Source organism: Haemaphysalis longicornis, unplaced genomic scaffold (assembly GCF_048455015.1).
Source record: "Haemaphysalis longicornis isolate Haplotype H1 unplaced genomic scaffold, Haemaphysalis longicornis Haplotype H1 scaffold_2, whole genome shotgun sequence".
In the NCBI taxonomy this organism is placed as follows: domain Eukaryota; kingdom Metazoa; phylum Arthropoda; class Arachnida; order Ixodida; family Ixodidae; genus Haemaphysalis; species Haemaphysalis longicornis.
The window spans coordinates 239,590,524-239,614,206 of NW_027526295.1; the positions used below are offsets into that span (position 1 = coordinate 239,590,524).

The 23,683-nt window shown below is 46.0% G+C and overlaps 3 protein-coding genes across 6 annotated transcripts in view; all 3 read right to left on the reverse strand.

Annotated features, from left to right (window-relative positions):
* Positions 1 to 8,670, reverse strand: part of LOC144167709 (uncharacterized) — a 9,498-nt gene extending 828 nt beyond the window's left edge. The window contains exons 1-2 of the mRNA XM_077696894.1: positions 8,571 to 8,670; positions 866 to 1,101 (exon numbers count right to left, since the gene is read on the reverse strand). Coding sequence (XP_077553020.1) covers positions 866 to 1,101; positions 8,571 to 8,640 — 306 coding nt within the window. The 5' untranslated portion in view covers positions 8,641 to 8,670. The remainder of the gene's footprint in view (positions 1 to 865; positions 1,102 to 8,570) is intronic.
* Positions 8,671 to 12,014: 3,344 nt separating this feature from the next.
* Positions 12,015 to 18,622, reverse strand: LOC144170236 (uncharacterized). Its single transcript, XM_077699886.1, has 2 exons — positions 18,087 to 18,622; positions 12,015 to 12,745 (listed from the first exon to the last, which is right to left on the reverse strand). The coding sequence occupies exons 1-2, from the start codon at positions 18,170 to 18,172 to the stop codon at positions 12,040 to 12,042; spliced, it is 792 nt and encodes a 263-aa protein (XP_077556012.1). The 5' UTR covers positions 18,173 to 18,622; the 3' UTR covers positions 12,015 to 12,039.
* Positions 18,623 to 22,107: 3,485 nt separating this feature from the next.
* LOC144170237 ((3R)-3-hydroxyacyl-CoA dehydrogenase-like) overlaps positions 22,108 to 23,683 on the reverse strand; it is a 52,881-nt gene continuing 51,305 nt past the window's right edge. For all 4 annotated transcript variants that reach the window (XM_077699888.1, XM_077699889.1, XM_077699890.1 and 1 more), the window contains exon 5: positions 22,108 to 23,617. In XM_077699888.1, coding sequence (XP_077556014.1) covers positions 23,377 to 23,617 — 241 coding nt within the window. In that variant the 3' untranslated portion in view covers positions 22,108 to 23,376. The remainder of the gene's footprint in view (positions 23,618 to 23,683) is intronic.

Here is a 23,683-nt window from a genome sequence, read left to right on the forward strand (position 1 = left end):
CATCGTTAAATTTTGTAGCCGACGCAATGACGTGGTCTAGGGTCTTTTTTTTTCTGCTGTCCTAATGAAAGAGCGGGCATGAGTAAGAGATTTAGATGTCGCAGTAATCCGTATCCCTACGCTACACGGCGGGCGTCGTAGTCGATCGACGCCTGGGGAGCCATTGAAAATAAGAAGAGAAGCCCGTGCACATGCACGCACCCACGCAAACACACACAGGAGAAAAGAAGGCGGTGGTATATATTCTTGACCCACCATCAACTTTCCGTTTTTAGGGGCGAAGCCTCTTAGGGGCTGGGGCTGTTGGCGTCTCCTGTCGTCGTCGTGGTCGTCGTCGTAATAGTCGTCTCATGTAGTAGTGGTTGAATTTGGTTTTAACAATTAATATTTCACGCGCACCCAACTCATTGCTTTCATGGATGCTTTGCATGCATGAGGGACAGGACTGCAAATACATTCAGAAAAACCGAAATTCGTTTGACTGTAGGCACGATGGTAAGTAGTGCAAATAAAAACAACGCAGAAAAAATAAAAGTGCAAGGGAAATAGTGGGTCAATTGCATATATTCCACCGCCTTCTTTTCTCTTCTGTCTGTCTTAGTGAGTGCTCATGGGCACGGGCTCTTCTTCTTACTTTTCCATGACTTTCCGGTGCCATTCTCCCTTATTACATGTTAATAAAGAGGCGACCAATTGACTCTGCCTTAACTTTCCTTGGTATGCAAACGAAACTGGCATACCAACATTCCATTCACTCCTACGTTGTCAATGTCGTATACCATACGATGGTCTGCGCCCCATCCCGAACGCGCACACAGAATGTACGCGTACGTGGTGTATGTATGACGTGGGGAGAGGGACGTACCTTGATAGTGTGCAGGTTGTAGACTCTTCCGTTCAGCAGGCGAACCAGGCCGAGGTTCTCGCTGTCACCGACGTACAACGGGGCCGTGGCACGGATTACCTCCCGGTTCGCCTCGATCACACTCCCCATCACCTTGGTGAAGCTGTCGTTGCTTTTGCAAATGAAGCGCGACTGGCGACGCGCTCTTCTCAGAGGACGCCCACTGCTCAAGTCCGCCGTAGTGACCAGGCGCGTTCCTTGGCAGAGAGGGATACAAGAGATCACCGACGCTGGCAAAATTAGGTCCAAGCGGAAACCCTGACGTGCAGAATCGTACATGTGAAAGATACATAGAGCGTACCCAAAATCCGGAAAAAAGCCTCAAGATTCCTTACGTGTGTTACGTGCAAAACCATTATATGGTTATTTAGCGCTATGAGATCTACGTCATGTTCGCTAATCTGGGGCGAAGATGTCGTCTTCTGTGACGACAGTGTACTATAGTCGTTAGATCTATACAAGTCTGACGTGTAACCTCGGCGTCGTAGCGGTGGCAACGGAGGCGGGATAGGGTTGATGGCGACCGCCATAGCTTTGTGGTCCGTAAAAGTACACACGGAGAGGCTCCCACGGAGTACACACGGAGAGAAGTCCACGGCTCCAACGGCGTTGTTTTTGTGGAAGGCAAGGGTAATTAATGCACGTTCCTTTGATGTGGTTATCGATGTGCACAAAGTCAACTGGTTTTGGTGAATCCGCCGTGAGCCTCTGACTACAGCTTTCATCGTACCTGCCAATCCCCTGTCGGAGAAATGTGGGTGGGCTCGTTGACGTCGCAGCCGAATGCGAACTGGCGAATCGGCCGTGAGCTCCCGACTGTCATCGCCCATGGCCAATACGGTGGAGATGATATGTGACACCTACAGTCAAACCCGATTATAACGAACCCGGATAGAGCGAATTATGCTATATACAGTCAAACCCGTTTATAGCGGACTGCCATATGCACCGCGATTAGTTCGATATATCCAATAGTTCGATATAGCCGTACCCGCCTATAACGAGCTTATTGTAACGAGTTCGCAATCCGCGGGAGCCCCCCGCCCCCTCCCCAACTCCGCCATCCGCGTATGCAGAAACGAACACAGTACAGTAGCCATTACCACACCAAAATAATCCATTTATTGCAAGTATCAAAGCTACTTTCCGCCTTAGCTGCCCACGTTGCAAAAAAAAAAAAAAAAGCGGTGATTTTTGTTTTCACTTTCGTTTTGGCGGCTTCAACTAGCATAGCATTCTCTACCCGAAACATTGTTTGCACCAGTTTGAATCCGTGTCCTCAAAAATCTAAGAAGCATTGGCGGAGCACATCGACTGCCGAAAGCGCTTCATTATAAGCGTCGGACGGATTTCACTGACGAAATCATCGGGAACGTTGGCGAGCTCTTGCCACAGTTCACCGATACTGCTGTCTTGGTCCGCACTCACTGGCTGGGCGGGTTCCGTCACGAGTCCCGCGCATCGGAAACAGTTCCGGAAAGTATTGGGCGTCACGTCGCTCCGTGCGAAGCGCAATGCCTCAGGACGTGGCTCTTGCTCCGTGGTCGCGGCCAATCCACATCTCAATCGCCGCTCCGAGATCATGCATTTCGGCTGCCATTCTAGGCGCCCAGAGTTCGATATATCGGATGTGAACTTCGTTTAAAGGAATATGTTTCCCATGTATTTCCGTAACTGAATTATTTTTGTTCGATATATAGCATAATTCGCATTCGCTCTATCCGGGTTCATTATAGCCGGGTTTGACTGTATGCAACAAAAAAAAAATCAGTTACAAAAATATATGCAAAACATATTCCTTATAACGAAGCTCGCAGCGGATATATCGAACTCGGCGCGCCTATAATTGCCACCGAAATGCGTGGTCTCGGAGTGGCCATTGATATGCTGATTGGCCACGATTGAGATGTTGAGCCTCGCATGGACCGACGTGACGCCCGACACCTTCCGTAACTATTTCCGACGCACGGGATTCCCGACGGAGCCCATCCAGCCAGCGAGTCCGGACCAAGACGGCATCATCGGTGAACTGCGCGAAGAGCTCCCAAATGTTCCAGATGCTGTGCCGAAAGGAGTGTCCTCGGAGGGTTTCCTGAGTGTTGACGACGATGTTGCCGTCACTGTGAGCCCCTCGAGCGCATACACCGTCGCCAATGTCATGGCAGCTGGCGCTGCTGAAAACAGTAAAGAGACTGAGGATGTCAGAACGTAAAGCCGTCCGACGCTTTATGAAGCGCTTTTGCCAGTCGATGTTCTCCTCCAATATTGTTTCGATATTGAAGGACACGGACTTGAACTGGTGCAAACGATGTCTCGTGTAGAGAATGCCGCCAAAACGAAAGTGAAAACAAAAATCACCCCCCTTTCTTGCGAAGTAGGCAGTTTAGGCGGAAAGTAGCTTTATTGCATGCAATAAATGGATTGTTTTGTGTAAGGTAATGACATACTTTATGTGTTCGTTTCATTATGTGGGAATGGAAGGGGGGGGGGAGGGTCCCACGTATTGCGAACTCGTAACAAAAAAATTTGTCATAGATGGGTTCGGCTATATAGAATTATTGGATGTATCGAACTAATCGCGGCGCATATTATAGTTCGCTATAACCGGGTTTGACTATATATACATTCAGCCTTATTGTGGTAACCGTAGTATCGTTGAGCGAAACAACCGAACAACGCCCGAAATCATTGGGCATCAAGCTGTGGGAACCGGTTGACGACGTCATACGTGGGCGCGCTTGCTTGGACTAGCGGCAGGCCGCCGCATACCCCGGTCACGGCCTCCGTGATCGGTTGCCGGCGGCGCACCACCGCCAACTGCCGATCGCGGAGGCCATGCGCCCGGTAAATGAGGTCGTTAGCCTGGCTGATACCCGGCCTCGCCGCCAATAGGGTTTTAAGTTCTGCGCACTTCAAGGGCCCGGCTTGTCGTCGTTGCACGTCCGGGGTCACTGTATCTTGCCACCGTAGTCACGCAGAGTCACGCACCCAAGCAGAGGCTTCAATAAGATAACCGCCTCCTCCGGTCGGGGTCGAACCCGGGTCCCTCGCGTTACGAAGCCGATGTCAATCCCGTCACACCACAGAGGCACACGTTCTTTATATGCAAAGTGTTGGGGGGGATCTTCGCGCTGCGTCGTTGCCACGGGGCTGCCGTTTCTGGGCCGCAGATATTTACACATGATATAAGATGAGAAGAAAATCTTGAATTAACGAATGAGTCAGGCGATTGAAAAAGAAGATATGTCCATAAACGCCTACGGCGCACATCTGAGGTGATTGAAAAAGAAGATATGTCCATAAACGCCTACGGCACACATCTGGCCATACACATCCGTTCTAAGAATCAGATTCAGGTTTCAGTCTTAGAACGGATGTGTATGGCCAGATGTGCGCCGTAAGCGTGCATGGCATATCTTCTTTTGACCCCTCTCTTTCCCCCTGCTGTCACGGGACGCTGAACATAGCAATTACCATGTTAATTTTTTCCTTCTTTTTCTTTTTTCTTTCGTTCTTTTTTCTCATATTCGTACCGCGTGACTGTGATTTTTTGTTATCTTTTTTTCCCTCTTCCACTTCTCTAATTTTTTTTCGCTGCCCACCAATGCATTGTACAAACTCTTCCTTACCTTGCCCTGCCCTCTCCTTTGCTACATTCTCTATATGTATAACCCTGAAACCAACTTATTCTGTACTATGAAGAAAGGATGTCCTCTGCCTGAAACGTCAGTACCCTTTTATTTTTTCGTTTTTATTCGCGCGTCTCTGTCTCTACTTACCTTATTTTCTCGTTCTGTGTGAGTTTATATTTATATATATATAAAGTTTGGAAATGAGGGGCTCGTTAGGAAATATAGAAAGAAATGCCGGCAGTCTACAACGCCAAAGAAAGTATAGGGGAATGGCTAGACTATTTTTTACCGGTAGTGACGTTACATTTTTATTATTAATTAAGTGAGACAGACAGAAAGAAAAACAATGTAACGTCACTAACGGTAAAAAATAGTCTAACCATTCCCCTATGCTTTCTTTGGCGTTGTAGACTGCCGGCATTTCTTTCTTTCTCTCTCTCTCTCTCTCTCTCTCTCTCTATATATATATATATATATATATATATATATATATATATATATATATATATAAAATCAGAATAGGAAACGAGGGGCTCGTTGAAACAACAGATAAAGAATTTGAAAAGACAGAAAGAAGGTGTCTTTCTGTGTTTCCAAATTCTTTATCTGTTTCAATCACCTCCGACATCCGACATTCTCCCCTTTGCTTTCCGAGGTTTTTGACTGCCAACCCTTATATATATATATATATATATATAAGACAGAAATAAGGGTTGGCAGTCAAGAAAACCTCGGAAAGCAAAGGGGAGGATGTGGTGGGTTATTGAAACAGATAAAGAATTTGGAAAGAAAGTGGAGAAAAAATGCCCGCCAGGTGGGATCCGAACCCATGACCTCCGGAATACCGGTCTGGTGCGATAACCACTACGCTACCGGTGGGGCGATTTCCCCCTCCACTTTCTGGGGTATTTATGTTAAAGGTATTTTTGTTTCCGGTGCTTGGGGGTGGTAGCCAGCGCCACTCGCACTACTCGGGGTGAAGGGGACCTTCTTTTTAACCCCAGGGCCGTGACTAGAGTGTCTACGACATGTCAAGAGTGGTCGACCAGCGTTGAACCCTCTTAAGCTTCCTATGGCACCAAGACTGCCAGAACCGAGGCCCTCGCTATGCATGTAGCGAATCAGAATGGGAAATGAGGGGCTCGTTGAAAATAAGACAGAAATAAGAGTTGGCAGTCAAGAAAACCTCGGAAAGCAAAGGGGAGGATGTGGTAGGTTATTGAAACAGATAAAGAATTTGGAAAGAAAGAAAGTGGAGAAAAAATACCCGCTAGGTGGGATCCCAACCACCCACGACCTCCAGAATACCGGTCTGCTGTCTGGTGCGATGACCACTATATTTATATATGTATATATATATATATATATATATATATATATATATATATATATATATATATATATATATATATATATATATATATATATATATATATATATATATATATATATATATATATATCTATATATATATATATATATATATATATATATATATATATATATATATATATATATCAGGGTGTCGAACCGGAACACCGAACTGATCCCGAAGTTACCGTCATTTTTTGAGCACGCTGAACCCCAACCGGAACTGAACCGAAAAATACATAACGGTTACGTGTTCACGAGGACACGGGTCGACCACCCGTTGTTGGTAATGCGTGGTCACTGTCTTTCGGGGCTTTTCTCTTTCGCAGAGTATAACTTCGTAACCTCTCACGCACTTTTCCCTTCAGAGCAATCACAGCACTATCAACGTTCTGTTCTGTGCGTGGTCGCAACGTGGAGAAAGGTACGAGCACTAACGTTTCAATGGTATGCTGCCGCTGGCCGAGCATCCAGAGCGCATGACTGAGCGGAAAAAAACGTCATACTCCCAGCGTCCAGCAGGCAATATGAAACGTCTACTTTTCCTTTCCCTCGCGGTTACTGTACACGAGAAATAAGGCCGCAGTATTGCTGCACTGCGCAACGGCGAAGGCACTCACGCTCAACGGGCCTGTTTGTTGGGGTTAATAATTTTCTCAAACGGTCGGGCACCTGGAAAGTGTATGCACACTTGATAAGTCTTATCCGCATGAGCGCAGGGGCGCCGTAACGTGGTATTTTTCGTATTTTGCGGGGTTTCTTTACCAGTCAAAATAAATGAGTACGCAGTTAGTTCATTGCTGAAAATACCGCAGTTAGATGCCCCTCGTGGGTACCTACAAGCGCCTCATTGACACTTTAGTGATCAGGACAGTACATCTAGAGTTAGATAAATAACTAGAATTAATTATTAACTCTCATTAACAATAAAATTACTGTCCGCTTCTCCACAGTACTGCAAACATTACGCACTAGGTTTTCTTCGAGTAACGCCTTTACTCTTTTTTTTAAATCTTGGTGCATGATAGCTGGGGCACCCTGTATATAGCTTCTTGGCATTATACGTGCAAATATTCTCCAACAAGTGTGTTTGCTCGGGAAAACTAAAAAAAAGCCCAATTATTGGTTTTATATTAATCTGCGCAGAGTTCATACACGAAAACTTTCTGCTCCTCGCTACGTTCAGCCATCGAATGAGCGCAAAATTAAGAGGTAATTTTTCTCTACACGTCTTTTGCGTTGCCCGACCTTTGAAATGACCAAACTTGACATCACTGCGAAGGCAGCGAGTGCCGTGGTGATGGTACTTATAACTCTGGACGTGTGTGAACAAGGTTGTACCGGCCACTCCTATTATTACGTTGACGCCAGAAGTTCGTAACGAACTATTTTAGTATGTCACCGCAATACAGCATACGAGGTCATTATCATACTATCTCGCTACAAAACTGCACAAATAATGCAACATGTTCCTTATTAAGGGATGTCAGAGAATACAACCTTAGCTTGGATTTGTGAAAGGATGCAAATATCCTAGATTGTCTTTTTATATTGGTTTTTAAATTAGAGCATAGTGCCCTACTTACCTGCACTGCAATACATTTTGTTTTATATTGAACATTTTTTTTCTACACAAGCTAGAATTTGGCTCAAAGAGTGTGAATCGTGGACGGGGTTTAATAAGTAATTGTACTCCCTAGCTTGTTCAGGTTGGATATGATATAACTAGGCTTGACAATTCAGCAGTTTTTAAAAACGTCATTATTGTAATTTTTGATTGGAAAGAATTCTCTGCATACCAAAAATAAATGCGTTAACTCATTTAAAACTATGCGAAGTCTCGACAGAAAAACCTTCAGTGATTACTGCAATAGTTTGTGTTTTGCAGAGGTAAATGTTCCGAATATCGTGCGATTCGTCCAACGCAGCTGTTACCCCAGTCGTCTCAGGGATTTTTTAGAAAGAAAGGATTTTTTTCCGGCGAGCTAATTTCAGTCATTACTTGTGCACAAGGACCTATAAGAAAATTTTTCGTCCAGATTCAAAATGTCGACTGTACAAAACTGTCCCATCTTTCGGGAGAATATCCGAGACTATTCACCTGGGCGACATAAGGGCTTGGCGCGAAAGTGGCTGGTTAATCGTCACTACTTCATCCACTATTCCAAATATATGGCCCAATTGTTTAAAGCTGTCTTCGAAAGTGCATTACTGTTATTAAAAAAAAGCCGAATTATAAAGTTTTGTTTGTATTTTGTTGTCATGGTCGCTTTAAATTATAAAAAAAGTTTTTCTCCTGTCTCTGATAATTCAACTCATCGAACCGGGTCGTGAACCGGTTCAAAGCTTCCGACCCGGTTCGCGAACCGGTTTTGTACGTGGTTTAGTAGAACTGGCCCTGAACCAAAACGAAATTAATTCCCCCGAACCCGAACCATAACCAAACCGGTACTCTTTGCGGTTCGACACGCTGATATATATATATATATATATATATATATATATATATATATATATATATATGTGTGTGTGTGTGTGTGTGTGCGTGTGTGTGTGAAAAACATCAATCTTACCAAACGTGCTCATTTTCAGCTCAGGTTTCGTACTGCTCGTGCGGTAGGAGGCTTATAAAAATACAGATGAAAATAAGACACGTCACTTACCAGCAACGCAGCTTCCGACCACCAGAACTGACGACACAAACACTAAATGGAGAAGCAGTCGGCGAGGCATACTATACACCGCATTCTGTATCCCGTCTGGCTCTGCACAAGAGCGAAGTGTAGACGATAGCGTATAGGTTGAGAACCATTTCGGCGTTTCTGAAATTGACGACCCATGGACGCGGCGGTGATTAAGAAAAATTAATTCAACGAAGGCTGGATTGAACCTATACCTAAAGCAATTTTATTCCCCCATGTATGTCCTGCTGACCTTACGTGAATGCAGCCGCTTATTGTTATTTCATCTCTTTAAAACAACGTCAGAGTTCACCTGTAATGGGATCCAATTACGAGAAAGTACACTGGGGCATACTTCTGTGTTTACTCTCTGGCTGCATTTGGAAAAAAAAAAAAGTTTTTTTTTTCTGGGTGGTGTTGTGGGCGATGTGTGCTCAAGCTAATTAGGTGACGTGAAATGCGTTAAAACGGTTCCGATCTGTTTTTAAATTGGGTACAATACTTCCGTATGTGAAATGAAATTCGTTGAGGTCACCGTTGAATGGACTGAATGGGTATAGACAGATGTGAATGATATCTTGGCAAATGTACGATTACCCTCATGCTAAAATTTCTAAGAATAATTTTCGAAGCCGGGGCCTTTTGTGCGAGGTCAAAGCTTTTTTGCTGGGTTTTGCAGTTCTAATTGACCATGTAGATAAACGAAGGCTGCTGGGTGTCTTCCGCAAAATGTTGTTCTCGTCGACCCATCGACTTTCTCACAATCCTATCAGCGACGACTACGCAACAGCAAAACCCCGGTGCGACAGGAACAGATGGCTTAACTGGCGTGATTATAGGGAAATGAAAGAACAGTGAAATGAATTTATTTTTTCGGCCACCAGGAGGCGATGGACGTAAATACGAGGCACTTTTATACTCTTCACAGTTCTTTCTGCCTGGGGTCTTTTTGGGCGTCTTCCAACTCCGGAGAGTGGGCTCTACAGATGTCCATTTTGTTATCGTTATGCAAAGCGAGCTAACCTATTATCTAACCTAATGGCCGCTGTGGTTTTGCTGTCAAGAAGGCCGTAAGTTCGGGCGGCGAAGGACGAGCATATAGGAAGCGCGGTAGGAGTACGTTTCACTCTTCTGCTGACGTAATAAATGGGACGGCTGTTTCAGCAGGTTTGCCAGTTTTGCATATACGACATTCCCCCTCTCACTGGGTTTTTGCGCTGGGTTGGTTGAACAGGGTGCTGCGTATTTGTCATTGGCTCCTGTCCGAAGCATTTGGATTGTATAGACTGAGGGAGTCGGATGCCTGTCAAAAATGGAGTGTAGTATTAGCGCAAAGAAGACGAAGATGGTGAAGGACGAGACAGGCGCTTGTCTAGTCTGCGTCGCCTGTCTCGTCTATCACCGTATTTGTCTTCTTCGCGCTAAGCCTCCAATTAAAAATGCACACACTCGCCCAACAACATGTTTTATTGGAGTGTGTTATTGCCAACTGCATACCCCGGCCAGGGGGCTTTTCTAGATTCGTTGGACAAGGTTCCTATTTCCTCGGCGTTTTTTAGGCGTTCTACAGACCTTGCTGTGTTCAGCTTTCAGTTGCAAGCAATTCCCGCGCAATACCGATTCTCAAGTGCAATCTCTCTGACTTAAAATGAGCTTTCACTGAAACGTAATGAATGGTAACTTAGTGGTGTATGGCCGTGAAAAAAAAAGCTTTGCTTGGTGGCTCCGAGAGTTGCCATAGAAGTACCTGTGTCTTCTGTATTGGCTTTAAGCATGCGGAATGTGGGCATGACTCGCGGAGGCGGGCGAATAACTGCACTGCTCCGACGTTACCACATACTTAAGTTTTTAAAACTCGACGTCACTATTGAGCTTGCCTTCCACTTGGGCAGGCTCACCTCAACATCGGCTGCACAACATAGAGATCATCTCATCCCCAACAACACTCCGACCCCGACCTCACCTAAACTGCAAGCTGATGAATTGGTTAGTTTTTTTATACTCCCTTGAGGACACACTGAAGGACCTGGGTGTAAAACATATAGTTTGCAATTTAAGCGTTGGGTCTGAGCATTTACCTGAAACAATTCGCAGTACCCTGCTAAATGCGTGACTTTCAAGTAGAAGGGAAAACTTCACGAATGACTTCCCTGGTGTTTATGCCATTAATTAACACCGAGCGAAGTCAGTGCCGAACTGAATCGAAAGCGAAAAGTATACGTACATATACGCTAATTACGCGCTAAATACGTACGGCTATATCGCTGAAAAGTATATGTCAAAAGTTTCTAGACCTTGCCGAAGGTTAATAGGACGCGTAGAATTCAAAAGGCAAGCTTAGGTCTGAGTAAAACCGGGATTCCTTACGCCAGGACGCTCGTGAAAGCACGTTTCTCTCTTACTGTCGTAAATTAATTCAGCCATAATTGCACGTCAATCTTTCGGTTTCAATTATTTGCGCCCCGAGGGGTGAGACACGGCCTAGAAAATTTGCCGAAGAGTGAATACGTATTCAAAGTATGCGTATTCGAAGCAAAGCATTCAACACTTTTCGCGAAAATCAAGACGACGTTTGGAAGATACGTTTGAATGGCGGGCGTCCACGCCGAAACGTAAACGCACAACTCTTGAACCTCGATCTAACCTCATTTCTAACCTGAACCCTCTAACTCGTTGGCTCAGGTTGCCACCCAACCCTCCGATTCCAATCGCTCAGCATGTGGTAGCCCCCGACGTCTCCTTAACCTCACCTCGCGTTGCAAGGTTGAGACACATTTGAAGTGGACGTTGATAGTACGAGGTTGAAACCTAATGTACTTGATCGCACCTACGTGCGAAGGATGGGAGACCGGACACAAACGCGCGCGCACACACACATACGCACACACGTTCGCGCGCGCGCGCTTTACCCAAAGCAAGAAGAGAGAACCGAATTTTACTGTCCGTAAGGCTGCGTTCATTAAAAACTACGATAGTATCGTACGCCTTCGAGGACGGTCCCATGGCGGGGCCGCTCCTGATTACGGGTGCCCTTGCCATCATCGTGGCGTGTCTACCATTACAAAGAGTTGCCGTAGTAACTTTCGGATGAGCCTTTTTTCTTTAGGAACAAGATTTCTTGGACAGATGTTTTGTCAATTTATTGCAATCAAGGGGGCTTGCCGGGTCTAACGTTCCACCATCTGTGATAGCACTAAAAGCTCGTAAATTCTGCAGTAAACGGTAAAGTCATACACCCTCGCCGTGCAGTTCGTGGCCAGGTCACAGTTATCTCGCCTATTCTGTGCAGTTTGTAGCTTGGGGCACTAGTCCTTGTTCGTCTGTACGCAAAAATAACAGCCCTCCCCTCATTGCATATTATTCGTAAACCAACACCCCTGTGTAGTGTGGAATTAACATAATTTGCTCCAGCAGAATGGAAACATGTCAACAAACAACCGTAATTTTATTTCTATAAGCTGATCCCCCCGCCGTCGAGGATCCTCTGTAGTCCCGCCTGAATTATGGGTCTGAGCAACGCGATCTTTCCGGGCGTCGGCGGGTGCTCGTGAAACATCGTCACGGGTCTTCCCGAGATGGGCGCGAACGTCTTCACTTCTATCTCAATCATGTCCACGTACACAATTTCCAGCGACGTGATCACCACACGGTTGGTCGGATCGTTTCGGTCGATTCGAACGGCGATGTCGAGTTCGAGACCGGCGAGAGTGTACGATATGTTCTTCTGGTTGTTGGGGCTGAACAGGAGCGACCTCCTGCGCGTGAGCACTACGGACGGCGATAGCCTGAGCGGAAGCTTGGCTTCGGCAACGCTCTCGTTGCAGAACGTCTGCGGCATCTCTCGAAGCGTCAGCGTATCGAGATTCTGCAGGGTGAGGTTGAGGCCGAGGTTCTCGCCGAACTTGAGCGGCCTGGGCGCCTCCAGCGCCTTCCGACCGAAGGTCAGCAAGAGGTTGATGGTGTTGGTGAACTTCTCGGTGCCCTTGCAGATGTGCTTGACCAGTCCCGTCGCCCGCTGCTTGGAGGGCGTCTTGGAGGCCTCCGCTGCTGCGGCTTGTTCGGGAAGCAGCAGCGCCAAGGGCAGTAGTAGCACAGTGAACAAGAGTGTCAAGGTCGGTCCGCCCGCCGGCGGCGAGCGCCGAGACATGAGAGGAGGCCTGCAGGAAATGGAACGATTAGAATGAGAGATCTGCGTGTGTGGACGTAGGCGCCGCCGCAACTTCCCGATAGCCGCTGTCGCTGAATAAAAGCGCGACGGCTGCGTAAACGAACCGGACTCGTGCGCGCAAACACGCCCTTTCATGTATCGGATACTCGAAGCGACGCCGCAACCCGACCTTCGAGGTGCGAGGATGAGGAAACGTGCCTAAGGGGACGTCCGCAAACACGCAATCTTTGGCTACCCTTGGTCGCGTTATATGATCGGTTACGTGCGTCACTTATGGCTGTTTATACCCCGGCTTTGAAGACGGTTTGGCGCTTAAGGGAAGATCAGGCGCGGAGGGGCTCGGGTAATGGTTCAGGGGTTACCCGTCATCTGTGATGTTCTACGAAATGAGTTTTCCTAATTTTGGGGGGCGTACTGAAGACGCAAGCGTAATTGTTTTGTGCGGTGCGGCGTAAACAAATGCAAAGGTTTCTCATATCGCACGCTGTCGGGTTGAATAGAATGAGACAGTTGGGTTTTTTATCTTTTCTGCCCATGTATTGCTTACGATTGGCTAATTGTGTCTGATACAAAAGAAGACTTCGGAAAATGACCATCATAATTTCGGGAAACTTCAGACAAACACTACGTTAAACGATTACGCTACAGCAGAAAGGGGCCAGTCACGGTTTTCAAAAGCGACATTTCTCATGGCTGCTCATATTATCAGGGCGAATTTGACGGCTCAAACGAAATCGGCAATCTTGCGCGGCAGACTAATTTAGGGTCAAACACGGAATACTACCCGCTCGTGGAATACTGCCAACCGACCAAACTTACGGCACATTTAAGGATGAATATTCCGCTAGTTGGTGTGTACATAACTTTAGCTACAGGCACGAAGATAATACTAGGAACGAGACAAAGCTCGAACACTAATTCACTCCAGCCCACGTCAATGCCTGTTGGTTAACGGAGAAGCCCAGTCCCGGTGGCTTTGCTTTCAAGTAAGTGAAACTGCTACGGAATTTGATTTTGAAAAATGCGCGTGACCGCACATGCGTTTTAGAACGGGAAATTGCAACTAAAAGCATACCTGAAAAATAAATGCAAAAATAAAACTGAAAACGAACAAGCATACGCATTTAAGTATTGGAGTTCAAACAAACGTCCACATTGGCGGAATATACTGCACGTACTTACACCAAATAAACAATATACTATAGAGAGCACAAACGACACTGACGCTCAAGTAGTAGCGCTCTTAGTAGACTCAGTAGCTGCAGGGCAAGACACATGGTGGCATTCTTATCTTGGTTGATCTGCATGTTAATGTGTAGTTTTTTTTTTTTTGCTATGGTAATAACGTGGGGATTTGAAGGGACTGAGGTTGTAAGATAGTACAACGAGGTATTTCCGTGCCTAGTTTGCCAGAATACTATATTTCGCGACAGGAAATGACGATTTGATAACCTGAGGCATAGACAAACAGCAAAAAATCTGCAGAAATTCACAGAATTGTCTACTAATGCGTAGCATTCTTATGCCGGTTGTCTAGAGTGCGAGTTCTTTACAGCCAAGCATGACTATGGGTAGAAAAAGACTCTAGGTTATTTTATTCTTTTAAAGTTTTGTTTTGTTTCTTTTCGCCAATGATGTAAATTTATACCATTATAACGATGAAGTGCCCTTACATCGTTAATTATGTCTTTTTTAAGATGTAAGGCGTGCTGCAGTGTTGGTCCGTTTACGATATTATTTATACGTATTTACAACGTTCCTTTACGAACTTTTTTGTTCATTCTTCGGTTTTTTTGGGGGGATAAGATTTTGGCAGATCATTTTTGTTAAAATTTTATTTTTTCTATTTTTCCTATTTTTCAGTTTTTCAGTTTTTCAAAATTCTGTCCGACCAATTATCTCCATTTATACCTCTGGCACACGGCAACGCTAGATATCCTTTAAACTAAACCCCTTTTCCCACGTCAAAAGGCATTTTGTGGAAAGGAGTGGCGCTCCTGACACTTAGCAACCCCCGATCTCCGTTGTGTAGTTCCCGCAACTGACACACCCCTAAAGTGGCGCTAGTAGTTCTGTGGAAAAAGCATGCACAAAAACAAAAATAAAATGCTGCCAACAGATCCTCTCTATTATTTTAGAGAGTAACCGTGCGTTTTATTGTTGTTTATAAAAAATAAATGGGTAATTTTACATATTTGTATTAAACAGCAACGATAAAGTGCTTTTTTAACCTATGTTCCGTGCCTAATCTGACAATAGTGGGCAGCTGTTTACAATAGTACATTACGATTAGGCTTGTTTGATGAAATTTAATTTCATTGCAGTTTTAACAATTTATGAAAGTTTTATGAAATGGCATTCGGTCTCATTAAGTTCTTAGAAGCTTATGACTTGCAAGCGCCTGCTTACGAGGCTGCGCCGCTAGCTGCTCCTTTTCGTCCGGGTAAGGAGATAGGCCATGAGATAGGCGAACACCCCTTACGGGAAATGCCCGCTGCGGTGAAGGAGATTCTCCTTTGTCGTGTGTCACCGATGCGAACGCCGTTTTGGTAGCACTCCTTCTCTGGAAAGGCCTTTTAGGCGCCCGTGCGTCAGGGGTATTACACTATTGTAATGATTAAAGGTGTTACTACCACAGAATATGCATTTTTGTGGAAATGCAGTGCGTTCCGCGGTCCTGTCTGTAGGGATACTCGGCAAAGAATGATACGCCTTAAAAAAAAAAAAAGTGCTGAAACTGGTGTCACAAGCAGCGGCAGTTTTTCTTTCCCTCGACTTGTGACGTCACAAATTGTAAGAGTGGATTGGGAGGGGGTGGGGGGGGGGGGGGGGTGAAAAACGTTCTTTACTAAACTTAGCGGACCTTTCTTGAAAAGTTTTTCGTATACGGAACTTGGGCAGACGTGTTCCCCAGCCCCTACAAAGCATCTGGCACCGTTAGGTACAGTGTCTTCGGGAAATGCTGGTATTATGAACACTGAATTACCCGCTGTCTGGCAAATCATGAAGAGATGTGAAGGAAAGCGATACGGAAATTTCGGGGCCTTAAGCATTGCTTTCTGTATATGCAAGTACCTTTCGAAGCCCGAAGAATACGAAATGTACCATGCTGGCGCAAAAAAAAAAAAAAAAAAAAGAATAAACCTGATGTTCAGCTTTGTTTTAATCAGTAAGATTAGAGAGTTTCCCTCCCATTTAATGCCCTTGACGATTTTCTCCCCGAGGGGTTAATGTTCTTGAAGGGGAATAAATGGAAAAAATGTATCCTCTTCAGGTGGGGCTCAAACTTAACGCCTTGGGCAACGCGTCCGATGGTGCCAGCCTATGCACAGAGCGGCAGCTTACAATAGCCACTAGCGAACCTTCGGTGGCTGATGTTCCTCGCCAAGGAGGCTGACCTTCCGCACCAGGCTGCCCCAGCGCATGCGCATTAACTCGCGGCTAGCCATTGGGCACCATCGTGAGCTGCCCCCCTGTGCATTGGCTGGCAACTTTTTTTTGATGTTGTTAACACTTTTGATGAATGTACATACATAAATACATACATACATACATACATACATACATACATACATACATACATACATACATACATACATACATACATACGTACATACACACATACATACATACATACATACATACATACGTACATACATACATACATACTAGGGCTGGGCGTCGATTAAAAATTTTAATCTGATTAATCGATAGGCTTTAATCGGTTAATTAATTAATTGGTTAATCAGTTGCGTTAGTTGACGAAGAAAATGATACAAATATTATTTTATAATAATTATAAAATATAATATTGAATATTTTCAGTATGCGCCTAGGCCTGTTCGCAGCTGAGTGGTTTCAGAGAAGAGAAAGGGAAAGGAAGTACAGTAGGGATATTATTGAGCTCGTTATAGGAGCTCACCTGCATACAACCCGGTGTTGGGGAAGGGGAGTAGAGGGGGTATGAAAGGATAGAGCAGAAAGAGAGAACAACAACAACAGGGCCAAGTCAGGCTAGCAAATCACAGACATCCCAGACGAGCTGAGCAGATCCTCATCTTGGCGGTGATGCGGGCGGGACGCTTATCGCCGCATTCGTCACTCGCCCTATTTCTAGAATCACGAAAGTCGGTACGCTCCGTAACTGCAGGGGGCTTCGATTAATCGTGGTTTACTTACGATATTGTTGGTTCATATTGGGAAAAACGGTGGGAATGCCCGCTCGCCGTTTTTTGTGGGTGTAGGTCCGTTCGTCACATGGCGTTTCGTCATAGGCCGGTTCGTAATGGGCCGTTTGGTCACATAGGATCATTCGTCATAGGACATTTTGTTACTTAGAAAAGTTTCTCACGGGAGCGGGGTGTTTTTAGACGTAATTGTTGAAAAGGCATCACTCATTATCGTTTGTACATGTTGCATAATAGTTGCTGAGTAAGAAAGGGTAATCATAACTAATTTTCACACGTTCTTCTCACAAACTACGTGATTCTCGCAATCCTTTCTCAGCAATGTGGAGTTAAGAAGTTTTGTACTATATCTTTCCCTACCCGTGTGACACATTTCTTTTGGGAGGAGAATTAAGATAAGAAAGAGAGAGCGTGTTAAACCAAAAAAGTTAATTTCAACCACCACCTGCAAAAAAGCAAGAGGGAAGGCCAACGCACCGACTGCGAAAGGGTCAACCTGGTGCGAATTATTGGAGTTGAAGCAACTAACACGTACCTCCCCGCTCCCTTCTCGACATCCGCCCAAAATGAAACTTCTAAACGATATTTTCAAGAATGAGAAGGTCGGTGCTACCCCTTTCCCTATTACGGGACCCCTTAGAACAAGATGCCTCTGATCAGTTTTCCCATGACGAGTCGGCTGTGGCGAGGGGGCCTGTTCCCATGGAGGGTGCCCAAGCCGGCCGCAACGCTGAAAAGATACGCGCGTTCATCTTGTTCCATTTCGATCACGTGACTTCAACCGATTAACTGATTAAAAAAATAATCGCGACTAAAGCATTAATCGATTAATCGGAAGGTTAATCGATCAATCGCCCACCCCTAATGCATACACACATGCATACATACATACATACATACATACATACATACATACATACATACATACATGCATACATACATACATACATACATACATACATACATACATACATACATACATACATACATACATACATACGTACGTACATGCATACGTACATAACATGTGTGACTGCGCACGCATGTACGTGAGAACGGCAATCTGTCACGCATGCCGCCAAGTGGCAGCGTAGAATGCGTTATAAACGCTTGCTGCGGACCGTCACACCGACCATCGCTTACCTGAGGTTGGCGTGCCTCTCGCGCTTGCGCTGTGCGTGCGCCGATGGATGGTCGCCGTCGTCCGTCTCCGAGCGCGCATCAGTCATACCCGCGCGGGGGGCTCATAAACAGGCGCTGCTAGCGACCACCCGCAGCCATCAGCCGCAACACTGCGGCAACGTTTCGGCGGCCTTGACGGCGATCGAGCGGATCTCAAAGTGTGCCCCGGTCGACTCTTCCGGATTTGATTAGTGGCGAACCATCAATGCGCGGCTGCACTCGTGCGTAGCGAAACCGCCGCCGCTGTTCAGGAGTTTCCCCTCACGAAGACGTGTCGTCACCGCTGACAGCGCGAGCAACGGTGCTGCCTGGTCGGTAAACGAATGCCTTTACGATGCCCCTTCGCGCTCCCGCTGCCCCAGCCTTCACAGACCCTTGAACGCGTGGTCACCTTGACTGACTGCCATTTGCCCCGAGGGTGCTGACTGCCTATACTCCACGAGCTCACTGGCACGTGTGTTAGGCAAGGAGGCTGCCTACGATCCTTTGATGATATTGTATGGATCGAGAGGAACTGCTGTGGGCGTTGGTGTAGGGAGGTCAGATTCAAATGACATTGAAAAAAAAATATAAAAGTAAAGGTACCCGATCCCGGTGCTGAGACGTGCAGCCAGTATAGAACACGGTAGTAGGGTAGGAACGATAGAAGGGGAATAACCCCCTCCGGAGCTACGAACTGTTTTTTGCCTTAGTTCTCTTTTCCGGAAACAGATAGGAGACGCTTGAAAACAGGTATGAGAAACAGGTGTTGATCTAGGGATAGTATTAGTCAGAAATACGGAAAACTCGATACGGGTCTGCGGTTTTCTAAGCGATCAAGAGCGGTGCTGTTTGTGCCGAAGTACGTATACAAAACGCGAGTTACGGCCTTCATCTCGTCATTGAAGCCCCTGTGTTTAGATATAGCGATAAAGAATTCGCAAGCGTTTTTTTACGAATAAGAGATTCGGAAGTAAGTGTCATTGTGATGCCGATCGTCGTAGAACAAAACTGCATTGACTTTGATTGATTGATTGAAAAGAATCCGTTCATTCCATTTTGTTCGGCAGTTTGTTGAAAGTGGGTTTGCAAAATGGGATTCACAAAACGTACCTACACGTAAATAGAGAGCAGAGGCCTTGGTGATGTTAGGGATATCTTCTTTGAATAAAAAAAAAGACAAGCCGATCAAATGGTGAACTATTCTTCGATTCAGATTTTCTGGTTTGCTTGTAAAAAGCTCAGCCTAAGATGGGTATTATATGCTCATGCATGCCCCTTTAGGGCAGTCCAGAGACAATTTCGTATATATGACGTCATGGACACGATAACCGTAGAGTCCACCGTGAACTAATTGCATGATCTTGCACCTTGATGCGGATGTGCCACTGAAGCTAAATTATTACCGTGCTTCAAAAACAAAAGAAAAAAAAAACATCGATGGCATGATATGCATCGGGAGGACTCTTAATATCGGGGAGTAAGTTGCAACCTTCCCGTCTCAGCAGCCGTTGTCTTCGGCTCTTGTCTAACACCTCTTATACAAGAAAGCCTGCTTGCAGAGCCATCACTCGCGCCACCCTGTTTATTTCAGCAGCCACGGTTAAAAGGAATCTGAGAAAACGTCGAAGTTTGTAGGCCTTTCGATAGATCGCCTCTAGCCAACCACGTGGCGAGAATGTTGCACGGTGGGTAAGAAAGGGCGAGGCTGTATTATCAAAACAGTGTTTATTTGCCCCTCATTTTTTCGGGGAAGCGACTTCGTTGCCCAAGTCTTGAGAAGTAAGCGCTGAACCGGCTCCTTAGTCAGCGATGCAAAACCTCGGCTTGCCTACCCGTGAGCAAACAAACTCGCGCGCCCAGTTATGGCCCATTGACCACGGAAGAGGCTCGTTCCTCGTTCGCTTTCAGGAATTATCCGTGTTACGTAACGTTTCTGCGAAAATAAGGCGCTGGAAGAAGGAAAACGCAAAGTGGCCGCTACATTAGGCCCCATATAAGCCGTGGGCAGCACAGTATTTTATTCCAAGCTCTGCCTTCACGCGCAGAAGATTTCCGAGGACATTCTGGCCTACTGTGAAGGCGGTGATGCCTCAGCCTCCAACCTGACATGTTGCTGAAATGTTTTTCCACTTTCTCTCTGCTCGACCTGGGGTTACCCGCGCGCATACAGTTAGTTACTTTCACATAGACGTGGTTCAAAGGAGTTTGTTTAGCGGGACGTTTTAGGTGGTCATCTGCTGCGGTGCTGCAAGAAAATGCGTTAAAGTGCAGAAAGGAAAGCTGCAGAACCCGCTAAACTTAGCTGAAAATTTATATTAAACGCGCCAAAAGTGCCCCGATCTGCGGCGTAATTGTAATTAGAGCCAACCGGGGATCGGTAATGCGCTGAAGGGAGGTACACAATGTCCTATTTTGCTTTTCGACACAATAAAAAAACACACACTCGCCACTGCCGGAAATGGAACGCATCACCTTGTACACGATATCCCAACGGGTTAGGCACTGGGCCACCGCGGTGAATAAAAGTGGTGCATTTGAAATGATGGAGTGCAGGAATGACACCTGTAGGGAACAGGCGATTCTTTTACAGGGCAGCTATCCATGGCTCACATCGTCTCCGGCCACAGACCAAGCGTAGACCAATTTTCAGTCTATGGAAAAATTCATAAAAAATAAAAAAGAAAGATCCTCGGGGCTCCATATTTTGTTGCAAGATTGTTTATATTGCCCCTGAAAAAACAACTTTCCAGCAATAAAACTGTGTTCAGATGTGAAGACAACTTGAAGTGAGGCGATGTAGGTCTGGTCTTTGTAACCTGGCTTCCCTACATTACTTGTTGCTGTTGCGCAGTGGAGCCACCTGCGCAGGAAGCATGGCTCAGCCAAGGAGGTTAAAATGTTTTTTTAACCTCCTCGGGCTCAGCCCCCCTTCATACTCCTCTCCACCACCGCCACCTCTTTTCCAAGTCCTGTAAACTTCTCGCCACGCCCAGGTCTCTCCCACCTATGGCACTAAGCAATGCCCCACGGCGCACTAGAGCCGTGAGAGGCGAATTCGTGCCATAATAAAAAGTCCTTTTTCGCTACCTACCAATCATGTGTCACCATAGTCTGCGACGTAGAGTTCACACAACTGTCATAATAATTCAACATAGCAAACCCCCAATGCAGCTGAACCCCGACATAGCAAATCCCACCAGAGCACCAATTTTCCGGACTTCAACAGGATGCACGGGCTCTGACTTTTCCTCACATGAATGGCGGGGGTCAAGATTCCTAAGAAGCACTGTCATGGGTTGACACCACCCTTTACATGTACAGGTGCCGATCATAAGTAATTGGAACAATGATTTGTGGATGCCACAAAATGTTTGTCTAACTGGCTTTATGGCAGCCCTTACCCGTTTACAGGGGGCTTTTTTATTGGGGAGGGCTCCTTTAAACGCACACCAATGCAGCCAGGCAATTTCCGAGAAAAGAAACTCCTGTAAGTTTATGAGACCATGTTACAATTACTTTTGACGGCGCCTGTACAGTCGTCCGCCGTCTTAGCTGGAGCAATGCTTTACCCACTTACGTTCTCTCGCCTTGACGTAAAGTAATTTACCCACAACTGCTGCACCGCTCTTAAAGGGCTACTGACACCAATTTTCGGGGTTGATATTATTGTACAGTTCGTTTCCTTTACCCACCAGGATACCCTGCGTAAAGTATGAACAGCATGCGTCGCGTGGAACATATCCTAAATTGATTGCAGATGTAGCGCCGACGAGACTGCTGTGCTGGAGGCTTCCACCGAAATCGACATCGTGTGGCATCAAGTGTGGTAGAGCAAACGAGGTGACGTAGCCGCGTGCTCCCCTACTCCGTGACGTCCACCCGGCCCCCGGATAATGGCAAGGCGCAACCGTCTGGCGCGTGGATGGAGCGTCACGGGTTTTCGCATACCCACGTGATAGCGCCGGCCCTGTTCAGCGGAAACCGTGACGTCCTCCGGGCTTTTTGAAACGGCTGCCGTTGACGGCGGTTTTCGCTGCGTTATAGTTCCTCGTTTATCGTCCGCTGGTGTATTTGAACTACTGTTTCATGATAGTTAGCCCCGTAGGCATCGATCTAAGCAATAAAAACATGACGTAAAAATTTGGTGTCAGTACTCCTTTAGGTTCAGGGGGGGGGGGGGGGCACTTAGGTGCTACAGACTCGTTTGAACAGTCCTTTGACAGAATTTCCTGGCTATGCTTCGCTAAAGGCGAATCTTCTGCTCTAGCTAAGCGTGTGGACAACTGACCACTTTACAGGAAGCCCTTCAATTGAAAAAGAGAGAATACGTACTGATAATTCGGAGTGGCGTGTGTTCCTGCAATATTGTAATACCTTCTGACCTGATCATGATTAAGCACCAATCAGATGTACAGTTCGAATTAATGTTGTAGTGGCGCAAGCAGTGCAAAAATTTCCATCGTTAATTTTTTTCTGAAATATATATACTTTATTTCTTATAAATAATTCATGAAATCATTCGAAAAATGTCCCTTTCTGCTGCGTATTCTGCGCAGCATTTTTTATTGTCGCCGTTGAATGTATTTTCGAATATAAAGAGATGCACAAGAAAACCTAATGCAGTAGTAAACCCAGAAGTCAGAGGCTGTAGGGGAAGGGGGGAAGGGGCACCTCCTAAACCTAACAGGTAAAGTAACAGTGCAGTAACAGTGCATTAAAGGCCTCAGTGGTTACAATATTACAACAGGATGGAATACAACATAAATATAGAAATATAGGCACACCACCACCTCCTAATTAATTTGACATACACATAACAGGTTACAGAATATTCATGTAGGTCGTCAAGATATGGCAGGAAACTTCACAATGAAGCAAAATGTTATAAATGCAAAGCACTTAAAGGTATAGAAAGCTTCCAAGATTTCATACTTTGCTTTAACCAGTGTTTTGGACGCTACTCGGTAACAACTTTGGTCTCATAAGAAACATAAGTTGAAAACTTAAAAAAAAAAAAAAAAAACCTCCATCGACATTTTGCCATTCAGCTTTCGGCTTGGGAACTGATGAACCAATTAGCGTTTTAACCTTTTCTGACTTTGGAATGTAAATAAGTTCAGCAAATGATTCAGCTACTTTCGAAAAATATTTAGCGCATCGTAGAGGATTTCTGGACCGTTCTGGCGGAATTTTTCGACGTTGAGGTGTCAACACAGCGTTCGCATCCCTGTCGACGCAGCTGCCTGACTTCAGGGCCCCTGTGACGTCACTAGAGGCCGCCGCTGACGTCGAAGGTGGAGCCCGTGACGAAAGAGCTTTCGGCTCCGCACAGGAAGGCCACCACTGCGGCCACTTCACTCGGCTGGGCCGCTCGACCCATGGGTATGCCCGTGGCGAGCGTTGCCATACGATCTGCGCTGAAGGCCTTGGTGACCATGGGCGTGTGTGTCATGCTGGGAGCCACAGCGGTGACGCGGATGCCTGAACTGGCAAGCTCCACCGCCACCGTCCTGCCGAGAGGGACAGGGAGAGATGGGGAACGTTGGAATGTGTGTTGTCAGTTCGTTCTCCAAATG

Bases quoted from the DNA above. Each gene is read 5' to 3' on its own strand.
- LOC144170236 (XM_077699886.1), bottom strand. From the start codon at position 18,172: ATGACTGATGCGCGCTCGGAGACGGACGACGGCGACCATCCATCGGCG. The intron at 12,746-18,086 runs GTAAGCGATGGT...CATTTCCTGCAG, and splicing joins GAGAGGCACGCCAACCTCAG to GCCTCCTCTCATGTCTCGGC.